General features: G+C 30.9%; 2 protein-coding genes across 2 annotated transcripts; one reads left to right on the forward strand and one right to left on the reverse strand.

The window, feature by feature from the left end:
* Positions 1 to 1,579: 1,579 nt before the first annotated feature.
* On the reverse strand, positions 1,580 to 4,431 carry LOC127713105 (uncharacterized). Its single transcript, XM_052219741.1, has 2 exons — positions 4,361 to 4,431; positions 1,580 to 2,754 (listed from the first exon to the last, which is right to left on the reverse strand). Exon 2 carries the CDS (start codon positions 2,743 to 2,745, stop codon positions 1,741 to 1,743), a length of 1,005 nt encoding a protein of 334 aa, XP_052075701.1. The 5' UTR covers positions 2,746 to 2,754; positions 4,361 to 4,431; the 3' UTR covers positions 1,580 to 1,740.
* Positions 4,432 to 13,937: 9,506 nt separating this feature from the next.
* On the forward strand, positions 13,938 to 19,123 carry LOC127712907 (uncharacterized). Its single transcript, XM_052219503.1, has 9 exons — positions 13,938 to 14,051; positions 14,755 to 14,808; positions 15,743 to 15,817; positions 16,129 to 16,197; positions 16,628 to 16,713; positions 17,261 to 17,363; positions 17,887 to 17,983; positions 18,709 to 18,764; positions 19,007 to 19,123. Exons 1-9 carry the CDS (start codon positions 14,016 to 14,018, stop codon positions 19,121 to 19,123), a joined length of 693 nt encoding a protein of 230 aa, XP_052075463.1. The 5' UTR covers positions 13,938 to 14,015.
* The last annotated feature ends 133 nt before the right edge of the window (positions 19,124 to 19,256 follow it).

Below are 19,256 nucleotides of genomic sequence, written 5' to 3' on the forward strand. Positions count from 1 at the left end.
AAGCATGTATACAACACGTACGTTTTAAGGTTCATGTGGACCTTTTGGCTAATATGGCTGCATTTTCACCTCAAAATTTACTCTGAGTACAGAAAACATGTGTACCTTGAAAAGTTTTAAGGCATATCATGCCCTAAATAAATAAAATTCAAATATATTTTATGTTTTAGGAAATTAAAAACTTGACAGGATTTTGCCTAGCATTTTTTCATTCCTCCAGAAGGTGCCAAAAAAAAAAACTAAATTGTGAAAGAGGTTTGAGAACTTCCACACAGGTAATAATTGAAGTAAACTGTATTGATTGACATGGACTATAGATGGATAATAGATACCTGACAATAATTGATGATTTAAACTGTGTACCTGAGTGGACCATATCAAGTGAAACTCAACTGTTTGTTAATTTTATTATCTTCTGCAGGGATGAAAAAAGTGCACTGCAAAATCTAGTTCATTTTTAAATTTTCTAAAACATACAATGCATTTGAATTTTATTTATCTAGTGCATGCTATGCCTTAAAACTTTTCCAGATGCACAGGTTTGTCTGTACTCAGAGTAAATTTTGAGGTGAAAATGCAGCCATTTTAGTCAAAGAGTCCACATGAACCTTAAAACCAAATAAAACAAAATTCACAGAGACGAAACGCGTCTCGTTACCACACGTTTTGGAACTTACTGAATCAGATGTGTACTGAATAAAGCTTAAGTTTGGGAGAACATGGTTAATCTATTAGTTGTAATTGACTTTGAACTAGCTTTCAGTAAATGCGAGAACACTTAGATTCATACTATGTGTCTTTAACTGATCTCTACAGTTTGTTCTTATATGGTTTACTGTAACACCACCATCCCAGGGGACTTGTGAGCGAACATTTGTTAAACCCTATCACATTCTGTATTAATTTGACTGCTCAAGTTTGGAGTCCGCTTTTCAATGATTGTTGTAAGTTTTGTCTGTTATATTTGTTTTTCGATTATAATTGTGTCATAAATTAATTAGTTAGTTTCTGTTTTGCATTGTTCCATATTTTGTTATTTCGGAGCCTTTCAAAACTGACTAAAGGAATGTGTTTTACTCATTGTTGCATGTCGTACGGTGACTATACTTTACATCAACGTAATTTGGACGATCGTTGGGAATCTTACCACATCTCATTTCTGTTATATTGAAACTGGTATCAAATTAACGCAATGCGTTTGTAGTGATATATATCACTGTTGTCCTATATAATCCCATGTCTTCAGCACTGAGTGAAGTCATAATGACATACAGTTTCGGGTAATTTAATAAGCTTTGGATTTTCAAATATTTTGGCCTCGATCATCACTGAAGAGACATTGATTGTCGAAATACGCATCTGGTGCAGAAAAGTTGGTAGCGTTTGTGCTATTACAGATTAACTTAGTATTTGAATGATGATCAACATACTAGTATGTCATTTTTCTCTGGAATGCAGTTTCTGTACATTCTAAGATAAAGAATAAATAAATATAAAATAACTGGTGCTTTTACATTAAGGGTGTCTGCTAGAGTTCAGTGACGTTTTGGTATTAGGTACTTAAATTGGTGATCTCATGCATTTTTATGAAATTTTATTTTGCAAGCAACTAGAGCATATTTAACTGCGTCACCTATTTATTATTAAAGTTTTACTTTTAGACAATATAATAGTAAATGCAAGAATAACGATAGCATGAAACACATATAAGCGATGACACAAGTACTAATATCTTTCATATCAATTGTTCACGTTAAACAAAAATGCGTAATCATAGGAATTTGCAACTAACAGTTTATTGGTAGATCTGTCATAGTGCAAAGCTCCCGGATATATCAATCCATCCTCTTTAGATAAAAGTTGCTTATGAAATAATCCATTATTTGAGATGACTACCACATTACAAGACGAACCTCCCGATACATATACACTACCAATGTTGTCTACAGCGATACCATTTGGGGATTTCAGAACATTCTCATCTTTGAATGTCCACACTGTCCAAGATGCGTGCTCACCTGTTGCAGTGCATGATGTTCCAATGCAGGTAACACTGTGAGTTTTCCTGTCTGTGTAGTATATTGTATTACGTAGTATTGCCATGTAGGCATGGGGCGACATTTCAGTAGCGATAACATTATTAATGAATTCTTCTTTCAGATAGATCTCCTGTATTCCAAGCTTTCCAGCACAGTAACATAAGCAATTGTCATTGAACAATGCCGCTCCAAGACTGTGTGAATTTACGTTAATTCTTTTCTTCACTTTCTTATTCTCGATATCAATTATATATATCTGTCTTGAATAGCTTTCATCTCCCGACGTGACAACTAGGGAATCATTCCCTATAGAAACTACATCACAAAGAGGACCAATATTTTTCATTTCTAAATCTTCAGATCCATCTGACCTAAAAACTTTAATTTTTCCCCAATGCGAACACGTGAACACCATTCTACCATCGGAAAGCATGGAACAACCATTGACATTTGCCAACATTGTGTAAATCTTGCGTTCTAAGGTGAGTGTTTTATTATAAAAACTTCTGGTTAGTTCAGATTCTTCAGCATTTAATGAAGTGACATGTTTTTCTGTTTCTTCAGATACATCAGGTCGCTCTTTACATTCTTCATAAAAACCGTTATTGCAATCTTGGCACCCGGTTATGGATGGTTTATCATATTGTGTGGATTGATCACTTTGAAGTTGGTCGCAATCGCCAGAAATGTTACTTTTATTAGCCATAACCTGCAACTATAAACACAAATATAAAGTTGCATTTTATTCGAACAACGCCACCACTAATCGTCAATGGAGAAAATTGTGCAGAAATAATTACAGACCAGCAACATAGGGTAGCTATTCTAAAATGTGTTGCTTCACACCAACGTCATTAGTTTGCATTTGACCATTAACCAAAGAGTTTTTGTTCTAACGCCTAAACATGTGCGAGCGGATTAACCGGAACGGCAAATTTACATTTTTTTAGATGTTGATTCAGTCGAGCCCGGTAGTGTTGCATAATTTGCTTATTCACATGTTATTTAATATAAAATAACCACGAAAAACTACAGATAAAGAACGCTTTTCTTTAATGATATTATATGTATCAAATAAAACCGATTTGAGTGTCTGGGAAGCGTGTTTTGTTTTGCAATCTCAATCATGTACGCTTGATGCTAAAAAATGGTGAAGCAAAATACATAACAGTCGATCTGTATATGATGTCTTAGTTTCTGTATTCTTTAAAGCTTTGAAACAATTTCATTCTCAATTTTTTTTCACAAAATCCATTATTCTCTATTTTTTATGTTTTGTCCATTATGGACAGACCATTATGCAGTAACTCGCTTATATATATATAAAGATTAAACGTGATGATTGAAATTTTCGGAGTCAGTAGCGAATATCTGAATTGACTGTAAACAAGAACTTCATGGTGTCCTTTATCAATCAAAAACTCCTTTTAAATATACACACATGTAAATGTCTGTGTGTCATTAATTTCTCACGCGTGAACACCGTTTTATAACACAACCATGACAATACGTTGGTCCGTTCAATTATATCAGCTCTTCAATGTTTCTACAAGGTTTTAATTTTCAATGTTAGGATTCCGCCAGTTTCTGCTTGATACCTTGATTTATCTCTTCTTTATCGATCTACGAGATTTGAACATTGATAATATACTGTAACCCTAATTTTCTACTTCAATCATTAAAAACTAATTATTGAAAATTATGAAGTGGACATCTGAGGCAGTAAATTTCGTACCATAACATGTGATTGTTCATCAATTTTGTTTTTAATTCTATTTCAATACACAAAAAAAGTATAACAAAAATACCGAACTTTACGAGGAAAATTTTAAAACAGGGAATAGATATAGGAAGATGTGATATGAGTGCCAATGAGACAACTCTCCATCCAAGTTACAATTTATAAAAGTAAACCATTATAGGTCAAGGTACGGCCGTCAACACGGAGCATTGGCTCACACCGAACAGCAAGCTAAGTCCATAATTACTGAAACAATCAAACGTTAGACTGTATCAATCTACGGAACAAACGGAAAACAAATGTCATATTCTTGACTTATTACACGTATTTTCAGACGAAAATGGTGGTTTAAACCTAGCTTTATAGCTAGCTAAATCTTTCACATGAATGACAGTTGTTTACAGATCCATTTATTGATAGAATTTGGTGAGAGACCCAAAGAGACATTATACGTTAATGTAAATAATTATGAAATGAAATATTACAAAACAGATAAGAAAATTAAAAAATGTCACACATAGAAAATTTAATTTGTAAATGTAAACTTTCGTTTTTAAATTTAAGTAGAAAAACTACATACCTTTATATCTCTCGATACCTTTAAAGCTTCATATATAACAACAGTGAGGATATATATGTATATATATAAATACTTACCTGTCCTTGAACATTTGTTTACAAGATAAACAAACTAATGACGTTTTAAAAACTGGATATACTTTCCTGTAATATTTGTAAAAACATCCTGTAATGTTTGATATTTTGTAAGTCCGTAAAAATATTTACGACACTATATATAATACTTAAAAATATGATTGGAAGCATAAATCTTTTATACGAAATTTAAATTACAATAAAAATAATATGACAATGTCATCCAAGACAATCGGGGAAACAGAACAAAATATTTACCATATCCCGTTTATTTTTACTAGGGTACGTTACGTTATAGGAGGGTCTTCTTTTTTTAAAAGACGTTAAATGACTTTTTTAAATAATGATAAAAGTTGAACAGTACATTTTTTTAAGAATATCGCATAAGGGACAATTATCATTTACCAAAATAGCTTTATAAACTAAATTGCCAAAAACCATTTACTTGTTTAGAATTGACTCTGTTAGATAATTCTTACACTTATTTTGAATTCTAAATTCTTAACCAAATTAAACAGTTTTGTAACAATGATTTTTTTTAAATTAGATAACAGTTCAGTCATCTGAAAGAAGCACAGAATAAAAATCATATAGTTTATCAAAACAATATTTCTAAAACAAATGAATTTCTCTTTTGTAATTGTTTGACTCATGCGTAAAGTTCCGCCACAAATGTTACATGCACTTTCAGAACGATAAACCATTACTGTATTTGAGTTCTAAACCGACAAGCCGATCCGTAGTTTTAGTGCTGGCGAACGAGGTGGCCGTTCAGGAGATTTCGTTTCCAAAGCCAACCAGAACAAAGAGGCAGTTCACTTCTTTTCCTTTGGGTGTTAAAAACGTGAAACTATTTGATAACTTTGTAATCAGCAATAAGTATTGGCATATACAGAAGAAGCGTGTTGAAGCAACTGTTGGTCCCTCAGCTTAAATTTGATAATGATAGAGTATTATTTATTTATCAAATAGCATCTTTCAGATGATCACAAGACACAATCTGTCAGATTTAGTAATACTACGTTTTATTGTACGTACTTAAAAATTGCAAAGAATTAGATTCGTTCTTTGATAAAATTGGAAGTAAAAGAACTTTGATTTGATTATCAAAACTATGAGTATACCACTCTTCACATTTTGATCTAGTTTATGTGCATTTCCTTAAAAATATAAAATGAAAATGTTTTAAATTTATCTAGAATGACAATCAGGTACAGTTAATAGAAATACGATGATACTTATGATATCTGGGGTTTGAATATGATTGATACTGAAAGTCACTTTGAAGCACCTTAAAGAATCATGGATAAATCGAATGACAATTGCAGATATTGCCAGATGGCAACATATACCTTTCAAATAGTTCCAATGCTTAGGACAAAATTGTTAAGCATTCTATATGAATATGGATTATAACAAAGTTGATCTACATTTACCAAATAATCCTTAGTTTTATATAAATGTATTAAAATAAGATGAAAGCAGGAAGAGGACATATGGAGGAACCAAAACCTTTTTACAAGATTAGAAAACAAATTATTTAGGAAAATGAATACATTAGATTTGATCACAAAATTCTATGTTTTTTTTTAAAATATACATTTATAGATAAATACATGATATTTTTAATGAAAATTGGGGAATATTTCATAAGGTGTAATTCGACAAATTTGGAAACAAAACCAACTGGATAGCTGAGTTAACGTCCTTAAAAAAATACAACCCCAAAAGATTGGGAACAATGTCTTAGATCAAAGGAATCTGTTACAAGTAGAGTCAATATAAAAAGACAATGTTTGTCAAAAAGCGGCAATTATGTTAACCTTTCTTTTTTGTCAGATAAGTTATAATATTACAAATTAATTAAAAAAAGATTATGGGTGAATTTATTACCATTACACACTGAATTTCATTTTAAAACCATTGTACAGCCCTTTTTATTATTGTCATTTAGATAAAAATAATTGAAGATGTATAGGTGGAAACGCCTCAAAGTATACTACCTACAAACTAGTTATTGTTTAGATTGAAGGTAGTAAGCAATGATTTAGGCATTAAATATTTTACTGAAGAAGGTGATTATCAGTATTCTAAATCCTTTGAAAACAATTATATTAGATGCATGGGTTATCATTATTATTACAATGAAATTGTAAGTTATATTTATATTTCACAAAGAGCATGGACTTGTTGAAAATAATGTTACAAGCAGTTGGTGAAAATTAAGAAATCTTATTTGTGTTAAAATAAATAAATAAAAAAAAAAAAAAAAAACATTTGGAAGATTTCTGTTTTTTTTTTTTTAAATTTTGACTTTCTATGCCGGTTTTCAAGTTTTTACTAGTAGACAAAGTTGCATTTTAACTTCCGGTTCTACTTATAGCCATGCCAGTTATACTGAATGGCAGGCGGGATCATCGGGCACATATTTTAGATATCCCAATGATGACTGTGCTCAAGTTTGGATCAAATTGTCAATGAATAGGTCCAGACGATTTATTAAAGAAGGTATTTAAAAGGAAACGGACGACCACGACCACGACCTTTTGAATCAGACCACTTCAATGGGAGAGGAAAAAACGTACTCTCATACAAAATGTATTACATATTAAAGGGAAATCACACTATTTATACTACTAATAATAATTCATTGAAATTTCGCATGTAGACAGATCATATTTATTAAGATATTTTAGGCGAAAAAAAAATTGGGGTCACCGATGTTGTTTTCGAGATATGACGTCATCAAAACTTAAAGAATCGCGTTATAACGAAATATAGAAATACCGCTCTAAATTGTTAAAAAAAGACAAACTTATTGAAAAACTATGTTTAACTGGAATAACAAAAACAGTCAAATGTAACTTGTACCTTATGAACATTTATTTGTCTCGATTTCCTTATTTTTGAAGACATTTGAACATTTCCCGCCATTTTTAATTGCTATTTATAATAGATTTTTCTTGAAATAAAAAAAAATCTACTAATGTTTTTCCCTTCAAACTTCTGCAAATGTTGCAGCTTTAGGGAAGATTTTAAAAGCATAAATAAAAAAGGGGGGTCACCGATGTTTTAAATCCGCTAAAACGGAAATAATCTTAATTATTGAATTTTGGCGGGAACTATAACCTTTTAACGTTATAGAACGACGTTGCTGGCATAACAGCATTTCTTGCAACTCTTGGGTTGAATTAAACCTTTTCACTACAAAATATAATATCATTTTGAACATTTTTAAGGTATTTTGATTATTTATTGATATCTTTATCAATCTATCGAATCGTTAAACATAGATACAATAACAGTTTATTATAAAGTAATTGTCAAAGTTGAAGTCATCTCATTTTTTTAATTGCATTTGTTGTATGGGGAAAACGAATGTTTGCCTCATGCCGTATTATAGAAATAATTTTCGGCTTCCAGATAAAAATCTTCTACCTCGGAAGACTGAGGGTATCCGGGCTGAAAAGTAACACGTTCCTTTTAGACTGCAGGCAGAATAATTTCGTTACCATAATTTCACTAGCTTGTCCATTCGCACCGGGAAGATAAAACCTGAAATGCCGTGTTAAAAATGCCACAAACTCAGCACTTTAAAAGAAACCTATTTTCGGTAGGAATTTAAAATTGGTTCCGTAATTACACAACGCTTCATAATTTATTCGAACTGTGGAAACCAAATTTTCTTCTGAGTTCTATCATCCCGCACCCATTTTTCATACATCGTTTCATGTTCATTGTACATAATATGTTCAATGTTCATCGCCTGTGTATTAAAACTTTATGTACATGTATTACGTATATTCTATTACCGTTCGATTAATCGCTCAACGTTGGTATGTTATGAGAAATACAATGCATCTGATAATTTAGAGTTAATTGACAATAAAATACACATCGCCATATTGATATCAGGAACATATAATGTTCCCAGTTGATGTATTTAAAAAAATCTTTTAATTTGTAATAAACGGATCTAGTTTTTTTTCTTGTTCTGCTACATCTATCCGTGTTTCTGTGGACATGTGGTGCGTCCAGCACAAGGATAATAGTTACGCTGAACGGTGCCCACTGGTCACCCTATAAATAGTGCTCTTGTGTGTAGTAATATTGTAGTTCTAACACATGTCTAAAAATAGAAAGCTTAAAATAGACAATTCATCTTTCTATTTAGCAATACACCATAGAGCCTGTCACCGTCTGTATTATCTGTAAGTAAAATTAACATACCGAGCAATTGAATACAATGAATAACACAAACTTAAGCATATTAAGTTTAATTAAGTCATTCAAAGCAAAATAATTGTTTCATCCATTTTGCATGATTTGTCATTTGTGATGACACGTTTTTTTTAAATGTTCGAATCACAGACTAGAAGGATATATTCACCCTAAGACTCTAAGTAGAAGTAGATATAAAAAAAATTCACAAAATAAATAATTCACTAAGGCCGTGTTCACACCAAACGTCGTGTACAGTAAACATGTTTACATTTGGTTTAATGTAATGTACGCTAGTTTCACATTAAATTTGTTCACATCTATACACCTTGTTTAGTTACATGTACATAAGATTTGTTCACACTCGTAAACTATATGTCATTTAAATGTTCATTACGTAGAACCGAATTCAAATTTTCGAACAACTTTTCTACAGTTAATAAACGACCACTTAACTTTAAAAAAAAGGGGGGGGGGGAGGGGGGAATTTTTCCACAATTAGATTTAAAAAAAAAATTGAGACATTCAGACAATTATAGAATGAACAAATATTCTGAATCAAACGTTTTCCCATACATTATAGTGTTAAACATGTTAAATATAATATAAATTTGTACCATCGAAAAAAAACTAATTATAAACTTTCGCGCGAGAACTCAGAACCCCTCTCCCTTTTTTTTGAAGTAAAGTGGTTGCTCCTTTAAGAAAGTCATTTTGGATGATTTGCAGTAGTTTAAAGATGTCTCGATTACGCATTAAAAACGTAGGATTGCCATTAGCGTGCTTACAGACGAAGAAAAAGAATTGCTATGTTAAGGATCACTACATTTCTATCTCTTCTGTTTGTTTCAAGTGCTATTTTTTTTTATCCAAGGAGTATTTGTCAAAGGGAGGGGAGAATGTTTTTTTTATTATTTCTAATAGTATTTTAACGAGTCTCAGATACTACACAAACAAACAATTAACCTCCCCCTTTTTCAGTAATGCATTTATAAGTGAATCGCTGTTTGAGTATAAAGACCAGTGGCAAATATTTCTGTCAGTGTGTACGTCTGATCGATTCAGGAAGACCGTTTCAAATGAACTATGTGTTCTGCAAAGATGATAGATGAGTCTTGATTAAATCTTCATGTAAACATTAAGTTTTATCAATGGGAACGCAATTATGTTTAGTTAATGTGTGAGTTACACTAACACAACACCGAGTTTAAGTCAATGTGAACACGGCCTAATCTTATACATGTTGTTGATGATATTGATAATGTTAAGATAACTTAAGCAATGGATGAACTGTATTTTAATATTTTTTAAGGATAATGTTAGCTGTCATAAAAGAAAGAAGTAAAGGTAAGTTTTTAAATCAATTCTATATTTATCTTCAAGAAGAAAGGAAATGCTATTGATCTAGTGCCACCTTACAAACGGAAGACAAAAGTTACACAATACAAAGTTAGGGATTTACCTACTTTAGAGGTTTGATCAAGAGTACCAGAAGGTTCCATATTATGACATTTACTTTTAATAATATTTTTCAATGATTTATCTCTTGAGCTTGAGAAGGTTTCTTCTGATGTTATGCTGATCTTACAGTTTTATTTGTCAACTCAACCAGTAACATATTTATATGTATTTATGAATGTAGACATTTGTAATGTTGTTAGCTATATATAGTTGGTGTAATTATATTAAAATGCCATTGAACAGTATTAAGAGTAAGGTCACATTCTAATCGACTTAATCCTTTTAATTCAGGATTTAATATTTATATAATAGTTGGACCGCTCACAGGACAGTGGTATTGACTAAGGTAGCGATAATGACGCGAAGGCGAGGTCATTATCGCTGTCATAGTCAATATTACTGTCCTACGGGCAGTCCATGTATCACGATAATGACCAGTTTTTTTTGAAGAACTATTATGTTTATTTCATTGAGGAACTATGTTTTGAAAATTTTCATTAATTCAAAATGCCTAAAGCGAACTCGAGTAGTTGACGTACGATTTGTATGGCAGAGAGTGAAGACCAGTTGTAGGAATACTCCCATTCATTTTAGTGCAATTTTTCAGTATATAAATACTGAATCAAGTTCTCTTTAATTTTATTATTTACAAAAACAAATAATAAACAATTCAACAAATTAAATATAATATTAAAGAAAGGAACATGTTTTAAAAATGGATAAATCTCTCTAAACAGAGAAACCACGCCCCATTGGTCATTAACAGAGAAACCACGCCCCAACGGTCATTTACAGAGAAACCACGCCTCAACGGTCATTATCAGACGGAAACCACGCCCACCTGTCATTCTCATGTAAAAGTTCGTTAACGACCAGTTTTCTGGTCCGTTTTGTTCTGTTAATGAAGGATGGAATTTATTACTGAAAAATAATGAATGTCATATTACCCCTTTTTATCCAATAAGAGAATCTTATTCTGAACCGATATGAAATAAATAAAATTACAATTAAATTTCAAAGTAGACGTAAACCATAACATAAAACTGCTAGGAATCCAAAAAAATAAAGAGGGAGGGCCAATTTGCCGGAGATTTGTTTCATTCGATAAGATAGGTAAATAATGTTTTAAATAGCCCGATAGATGCTAATTATAGTACAAGAAAATACGTCACATTATTTATTTTCATACCTTGAACAGGTATTCCTACAAAAACAAGGCCAAGACTATTGTTTTTTTTTAATATTGATTTTATTTTATTATTAACATCCTTTATGCGAGGTGCCATACCATGTAAATTGTCAAGGAGCCAAATAATATCGAACTAATTCAAATCGTGATTTTCTCATTCTGAATATGTATATCTGTATTTGTCCTGGTCTTTTAAGGTTTTATCGTCTATAAGATAAGACAAGAAAATACATGTACATGTATATAAAATTAAAACCGGAGAACATCTTACATCAGTTGGTCATAGATCACCCTGTGTTACTACTTCATGTTTTATTGCCTTTTCTGTAATTTTAACAAATCGGCCCTTCGTTGTGATACAGATGCAACAGCTTCTTGATGTTTTACCTACAATCGCGATTTGTAGTGTAATTGATTTGTTCTGTTATGTTGTTTTATGTTTCTGATGAGTTAGGTACCCGTGTATAGAAGGTGGTAAAAATTTCAGTACTAGTATCTTTACAGTTTGTGATTTGGCGACAAAATTGTTGTTGACTGCATTTGTTACATATAATACCATGTTCAAAAAAGGTTTCGACGAATTGTTTTTTGTTGTTATGAAACTTGTATACAATGGCCTTATTTTAAGTTATGTGTATATTACACCCGCAACATGTAGGCTTAATTTCTATAGAATTAATTCTCGTGTTATTGGTTATGTACAGGCACCTACATCAATTTGACGGCAGTTGTCCCTTGGATATACGTAATAATGTAAACACATGAATAGAAAGTAATTCAAGAGTATGGACAGTCATAGGATTGCACACAATAAGCGATACATTATTTTTCTTTGATACACGTAAAATTATATACTAGTAAACTAACTGAATAGTCAAAATGAACCAGAATGACTCTATGAGTCAAGCAAACATCCGAAAAAATATGATAGAAACTTTAAAATTTAATATAACAACACAAAAAAATGCAAAAGTTCTGAGCGAGGTTCGAACCCTTTCTTCAAATTCATCATTTATTAGTAGTTCTGTGCTCTAATGGTGGAGCTACGGCGATTCTGATCATTATGACTCTTATTTAGAAGGTATATCGGTACAATTTATCGATGTTACAATTTTTTCTTTAAAAAGTTGTTTTTTATGTAATAAGGACACACTAAACCAATTTCATTTTTGAAGTAAAAAGTAGTATGAATAACAACAGTCATAAAAAGCATAACTTTTTTTTTGGTTTGAAATGTCCTTCTTGGGGGATTCCCTGTTTTTTCCACATAAAAACACCCGAAAATCCGGATATTGGATTTTCATCATTTTTTAGGGTTAAATTAACTATTGATCACACATATCATACTATATGTAAATCGAGATATTGATCAAAAAGCATTTTTATTTTTTTTTTTTATAGTAAATTTTATTCTGTCGGCACTTTTTGAAATTGGCCCTTCTGTGAAAAAAAATCCTCGGCATATTGGCCCTACCTCTTTCTTTCGTTGGAAAATTAAAATTACCAAACTCTGTGCAGTAATTGTGTGCATACTAAAATCATATCTTCCAGATTAAACAATGGTTACCTTTGGTCACCCTTCATATATATTGAAACTGGTTACTTCCTAACGCCATACACGTGACAGATATTGTCTTTCGTTTGCTGTCGGCAGTTTACATAGATATAGATTTTGATTAAAGATTACATCTGGTCGCCATAGAGATTTATTGACTGGTGCCCTCTGGTCACCTTTCACATATATTAACTTTGGTTACCTCTGGTCACCTAACACAGATATTAACTTCGGTTATCTCTGGTCACCCTACTCATATATTGACTTAGGTTGCCTCTGGTCACCCTTCACATAAAATGACTTTATAACCTCTTTTCCTACTAAGTTATTGACCTGAGTTACCCCCGCACAATTATCAAACTTGTTAACTTGTAGGCAGTTCACACATATACAGATTTGGGTTACATTTGTCCCCTACAGATTTATGGACTGGTGCCCTCTGGTCACCCCTTCCCATTTATTGACTTTCTCTACATTTGGTCACCTTACATAGTAATTGACTTTTGTAACCTGTGGTCATCTTACACATATATTGATTTTAGTTAACTTTAGTCAGGTGACAAAGTTATGAACTTTGGCTAGCTCTGCGACATTTAAACAGATATATATTCTTTGATTAAATCTGGTCACCCTACGCATATTGTCTTAGTTAACATTCGCTTACCTTACAAATATATTGACTGGTTACATCTTGTCGCCCTTCACTGATAGTGACTTTGGTTGACCTCTGGTCACCCTACATAGTTTCTGACTTACTCTGCTAACCCTACACATATGTTGATATTAATTACCTCATGTCATTCTGTAACTTGTAAACCTTTATTACCTCTTTGCAATTTAAACGGTTATAGACTTAAATAATATGGCACCTATTGTTTATATAATATTGACTGCGGCTACTTCTGGTCACCCTACCCAAATATTGTGATCTTCTGTGCTAAACAAGATTGCACTTCTGTTTTCGTAGAATTCCAAAATTTAAAAGAAACTTAATTGATGTCATTTGTTTCAGGTATTATTATTTGTATTACTTTGATTGTTAAAAATGATTATTTATTTAAAGCATTTTTTGAAACTATATGGGATTCATGGAAAGGAAATGCTGACGAAAAGTTTGGTACGGTGTATGGGAATGTTCTTTACGTATCGGATTTAATGAGCTTAAAAATTGAGGAGGAGTTGAATGATCAGGTAACAGTACTAATGGTTTAATTTATGTAATAAAGGTTAAACGTTTTCAAAGATCTTGAACTCTCCTCTGAAACTACTGAACCAATTCCAACCAAACGTAAGCTTAATCATCCTTAGGGTATCTAAAATAAAATTAAATCTGACATTGGTGAAAAGGTTCATTAGGTAAAGCATTTTCAGACAAATAAAACTACCCATTGTTTGGTTGATGCCACTAAATTGCTAATTTTTGTGACCCCTTAAAGAGTTACTGGCCTGTAAGTAATTGTGTTTTCTTTTATGCCAAGAAATATAGTCACTATGGCTTAATAGCATATTGGTTTAAAATGCATTGTTTTGCCATTGAAGAAAATATGACAGATACCAAAAAAAATTAAATACCAATTTGACAATGTAAGCACTACTTTATTTCCATTGAAAAGCAGAAATAATCATTGATGAAAGATTTAACAACAAAAAAAATGCAGGTAAGTCATTCAGGTTTTTGGAGGTCTTTTGATTTTATTTAGTTCTATAAAATGTACAAGGATTTTTTTAAATAATCTGTCTTAAACTGATAACATAATCATGGTACTTTATGTTATGTGTTATCTTGATCAAACTTGTATGTCTTCACCTTTGTGATATTTAGTTTTGTTGATGGTTTCCTTTGTATCATACTGATTGAAAAGATCTGACCTTATCATTTTCTTTTTTTTTTCAGATAATTAATCTTTATTGTAGTGTACTGCAAAAACGGACGGATCAGTGTGTACAGGTAAACGAATTAAAAGTATTTATTTAATAACCGTTTTATCATATTTCAGTGCATTTATTTTAGAGTTGACTGATTTTTTCATCGGCTACTTTAAATCATGCTTTTTTTTTGTAACTTCCAGGATCAATTCATTTAATTTAGCTTTTTCTACATGATCCATTCCTCCATTAAGGGTATCTGAATTATCATTCTAAACTTGTTTTATGCATTTTTTATTCATTTCCAATTTCACCAAAGTAAACTGTGTATTGTAAAAGTTACTTTCGCACCCACCACCCTTTTTGCAGAGAATGAAATATTTGTTCCACTAAATCATCTTTTATTTTTTGCCTTTTATATAATTTAAGGTCTTTCTACCTTTCAGTTGAAAGACTTTTAGCTTTACTAAAGGATTATAATTATTATCATTATTTTGATATTATTATTTATATTTTGTTCGCCTTTTTTAAGTTGAGCTATTATTTTTAACAGATGTAGCTTTGACTTTGTTTTATATGATATCGTACAGCTTATGAGCTTTCGCCATTGCCCTAACGAAGACTTTTTACTCTCATTAATAGAGTTACCTCCCCAATCTCGATTTTGCGTGTAGATACATCTACTGCGATATTTTATTAGTTTACTCAATTACTCGTTACACCCTTATGATGTCATATATTATTTAACCGAAGCTATCTGGATATTCCTTATAAGAGTTATATCCCATTTGGAATTGTCGTTAAGGAAATATATGCACAACTCATTAACTATGAGGAAAATGAATTTACTTTTATTCCTCGTATTTTTGATGGGTAATTTCATACTGACTTTGAAGAAGTATTGAACCAGGCAAGAAAAACCTTATATAATTTCACGTTCCGATGTAATAGAAACAGTTAAATAAATCCAATGTTCTTGTCACACAATTTGTTTTATACATATTTCCGTTTTCCAGAAAGTGTCCCGTGCAGATTGTCTGATTCTGACCTCAATTTTTGAAGGGAGGAAAAGCGTAACTTGGTTTAAAAAGGTATAATACTATATAATCATCTGTTATAAACTCTTTTTATATAAGTGCTTTTGATTTACACATAGATTACTCTTTTTACAGCTAAAAGCTGGATATTACCAATTCGCCTTTCACGTTTTAACAAAATAATAAGACATTCTAACATATTGATGATATATGTAAATTATCAAATGATAAATAATAAAACAATATGCTAAATATTGTATTGTGTATGGTATTATATTGCTGTTTATAAAATGTATTTAATGTTTCATCGGTCTTTTTTTTATCAGTTTGCAAGTTAATAATAACATTTTACAATACTTTTTTAGGACGATATACAACAGTATGACACTGTCATTGGGTGCATTAATGACGGGAAGTGTCATTGGGTTGCTGTGGTAGGTTTATTTGCTCAATTAATGTTATTAATTACACTATTCAGGCATTTTTCCATGAGGTTATAAGTTAATAGAAAAATGAGTTGCAAGAACAGCATTTCAGACATTTCGTTGAGTTTTTAGTCATGTTAGTTGTTCTTCTATAACTTAATTCAACTTACTTGACTTAATATATATATTTTCTCATACATTTTTCCAACTGATTTTGCACTCATTTATATGAAAGCATTTATACTGCATGGAAATGATAGTTAGAAAAGAAATATCAGATATAAAATATTGGCTTCTTCGTATAAAATATTATCAAATATTTGCTTCTGAACATTGAGCAACAACCAGTAATTAAGCAAAATATTTATTTTTTTATAAATGTTAATGTAAACAGATTTAAGTATGTGAAATTAAAAAGAGAGAATAATTTTTGTTTCAGGTTATGGATGTCCAACACCATATTGTGACAATTATGGACCCGCTCAAAATATCAAAGAAATTGAGAACATATGAAAAGAATTTCAAGTAAGATTGAAACTGTAGTTACATGACAGTCGTTTATTGCTTTAATGCATGTGATTTGTTTCAAAGTAAATTATTTCTGTGTTTGATATATATACTTAAAAAAAAGTTTATAATTCTGAAATTTTCAGAAGTGAGTCACAAGTTATAAGGACAAATCTAGAGAAATATAATTTGTTAATCTAAAATGAAAATTACTTCTGGTTGATACTGGAATTGAACTATAGTTGTATTATTGATTGCACAGCTTTGTAAATTGAATATAGCAGTAAGAACTGAAGACCAGTTATTTTTTTCCAAACGTTGTTGATATCAACTTTAAAACAGCTGCAATTATTTTTTTTCCTACATTAGAAAGGTTGGTCAAATGAACGGTTTTCTATGGAATGTGCAATATCTCCTTAAGTATCATACATCTAGCTAGACATGTAAGTTCTATGATACAGTCCGGGGTAAGGCAATGGCTGGCATTATGGCTATAGCCAGCTTGACTTTTTAATATATATCAATTTTAAGTAACACATTTTTCTTTTCATATTATATTATGTAGCTACTTCACTAAAAGCAGAGATCTTGGTACATGGACAATCTGTACAGCAGTTGGGTATCCTCTGCAAAATGATTTTAGCTCATGTGGTGTTTATTGTTTGAAGGTACATAAAACATTGGGCTTTGCATGTATGAATTGAGAGTTAATAAATGAAAGTTCAATTGAAGCTTGAATCTTAAATCAATGATATATATATACTAATAAAGATCACAATTTTGCACGCAAAAGACACCCTTGTTGATTTTGAAAAAAAGGCAGAATCGTACAAACAAGATGAACAAAATATTGTTGTAAGTTGTAAACAACTTGTTTCCCAAACCTGTTTATTTAAATATGTGTAAACAATAACTTGGAATATATATCATGTAAACTATTTCAGTAAAATCCGCAAAGCACAAAGGTTGTGTGAAATTTAACCAAATCTATGATTTGCATAAATTACTTTAAATGTAATGGAAAGAAAAACAAATAAATATGTGGTACTTTTAATTTACCTTTTGTAAAAAAAACATTTTTATATCATTATTAGGCCTACATGAATCATTTCAGTAATTTAAACATTCAGTTTTGAACAGGCCATAGAAAATTTACAAAACAATGTGTACATTTAAGAATTATTTTTTTAGTTCCTCGACCGATACCTAAGTAAGACAGATACATCTTTGGAATTAAACGTCCAAGCTGAAAGATTCACAATTGGCAGTGAAATTGTTCAAGCTGTGCGTAAGTAATCAATAGAATAAAAGCATTTACTAATAGTACCGTATGTTATGTAAATACTTAATATCTTCTTGCTAGACAATAAGTGAATCTAATAAAAAGGGAATATGAATTTTAACATGTTCAATAATGTGTTTGAAATCCTTATCTTTGATGTTTATCTCAATTCATTGATGATTTGTTTTTAATTTTATCTATTGTTTCTGACCAAATTTCTTTACGCTATAAATGATGTATTTATGTTTCTTTAATGTATTATTCATTATTGATATGTTATACTTAAAAATGTAGTTTGGAAATAATAGCTTAATAATTCCGGTTGTTTTCTGTAATAATTTTTCTCTTTTTTCTACAGCTCAAACTGTACTTATTTTTATGATATTCCATGTCTTATATATGTATGATAATGTGTTGTTGTCAAATATTACGATCTTATTAATGGAAATATAAACATGGAAAGTAGATGTTTAAAAATCAACTAGTTTTTGTAGGTCTAATTAAGTTAGCCGATATATTTATGCGATTGTCTTCTTCATATAAACTGCCGCTGTCATCAATGAGCATCACCATCATAATTACCATCTACGGGAAGGAACGTAAAAAATAACATCAACCAAGTGTAAACATTTTCAATTTTATGACTTATTATCAGCTGCTGCAATTTGTGATTTGGAGCAGAAGAATGTTGTTCCTAATTCATGTTAACATCTGTTTCTATTTTACTATAGAAACAAAAGGTGCTGTTATGACATGCTTCTTGTGTGCTAAAGAACCAACTAACATGGTAAATATACATTTATAGATCGTTGATGTTCAACTTAACAGGGTGCTTTATTATTTTTATTGCTTATTTAAATACGTTTTATGGTTAAAATTGATAATTTTTTAACAGAACCTTGTGATATTGTAGGTTAGAATATAAATGTTTTTTTTTATATCAATTTGATGAACTTTCACTAATATTAACATTTTTCGCAATAACTACATTAATTCATAGAATTTGAACATGTCTATTAAATATTGCAGAGAGCATGTTCATGCTGTAAAAGGAATTTCCACAAAAAGTGTATGACTCCAGGACTATGCAGTCTGTGCTCAATTTTTCCACCTGGTGAGTGCAATAGAAAATTCTACCATTTCTAATTTTGTTTAAAGTAATACAATGAAATAGAATTTAATTTGCAAGGACAAAATGCGATATAACAAAATTGTAGAATGATCATTGTTCTTCCATTTGTTCAATAATTCTATAAGTTGCGTTTAATTTCATAACAGA

The sequence above is a fragment of the Mytilus californianus genome, unplaced genomic scaffold (assembly GCF_021869535.1).
Source record: "Mytilus californianus isolate M0D057914Y unplaced genomic scaffold, xbMytCali1.0.p SCAF_8, whole genome shotgun sequence".
NCBI lineage: Eukaryota > Metazoa > Mollusca > Bivalvia > Mytilida > Mytilidae > Mytilus > Mytilus californianus.

Excerpts from the sequence above, each read along its gene's own strand:
- LOC127712907 (XM_052219503.1), top strand. The coding sequence starts at position 14,016 with ATGAGCTTAAAAATTGAGGAGGAGTTGAATGATCAG. Across the intron at positions 16,198-16,627 it reads AGTGTCATTGGGTTGCTGTG|GTTATGGATGTCCAACACCA; the intron begins GTAGGTTTATTT and ends TTTTTGTTTCAG. Across the intron at positions 17,984-18,708 it reads TGAAATTGTTCAAGCTGTGC|AAACAAAAGGTGCTGTTATG; the intron begins GTAAGTAATCAA and ends ATTTTACTATAG.
- LOC127713105 (XM_052219741.1), bottom strand. The coding sequence starts at position 2,745 with ATGGCTAATAAAAGTAACATTTCTGGCGATTGCGACCAACTTCAAAGT.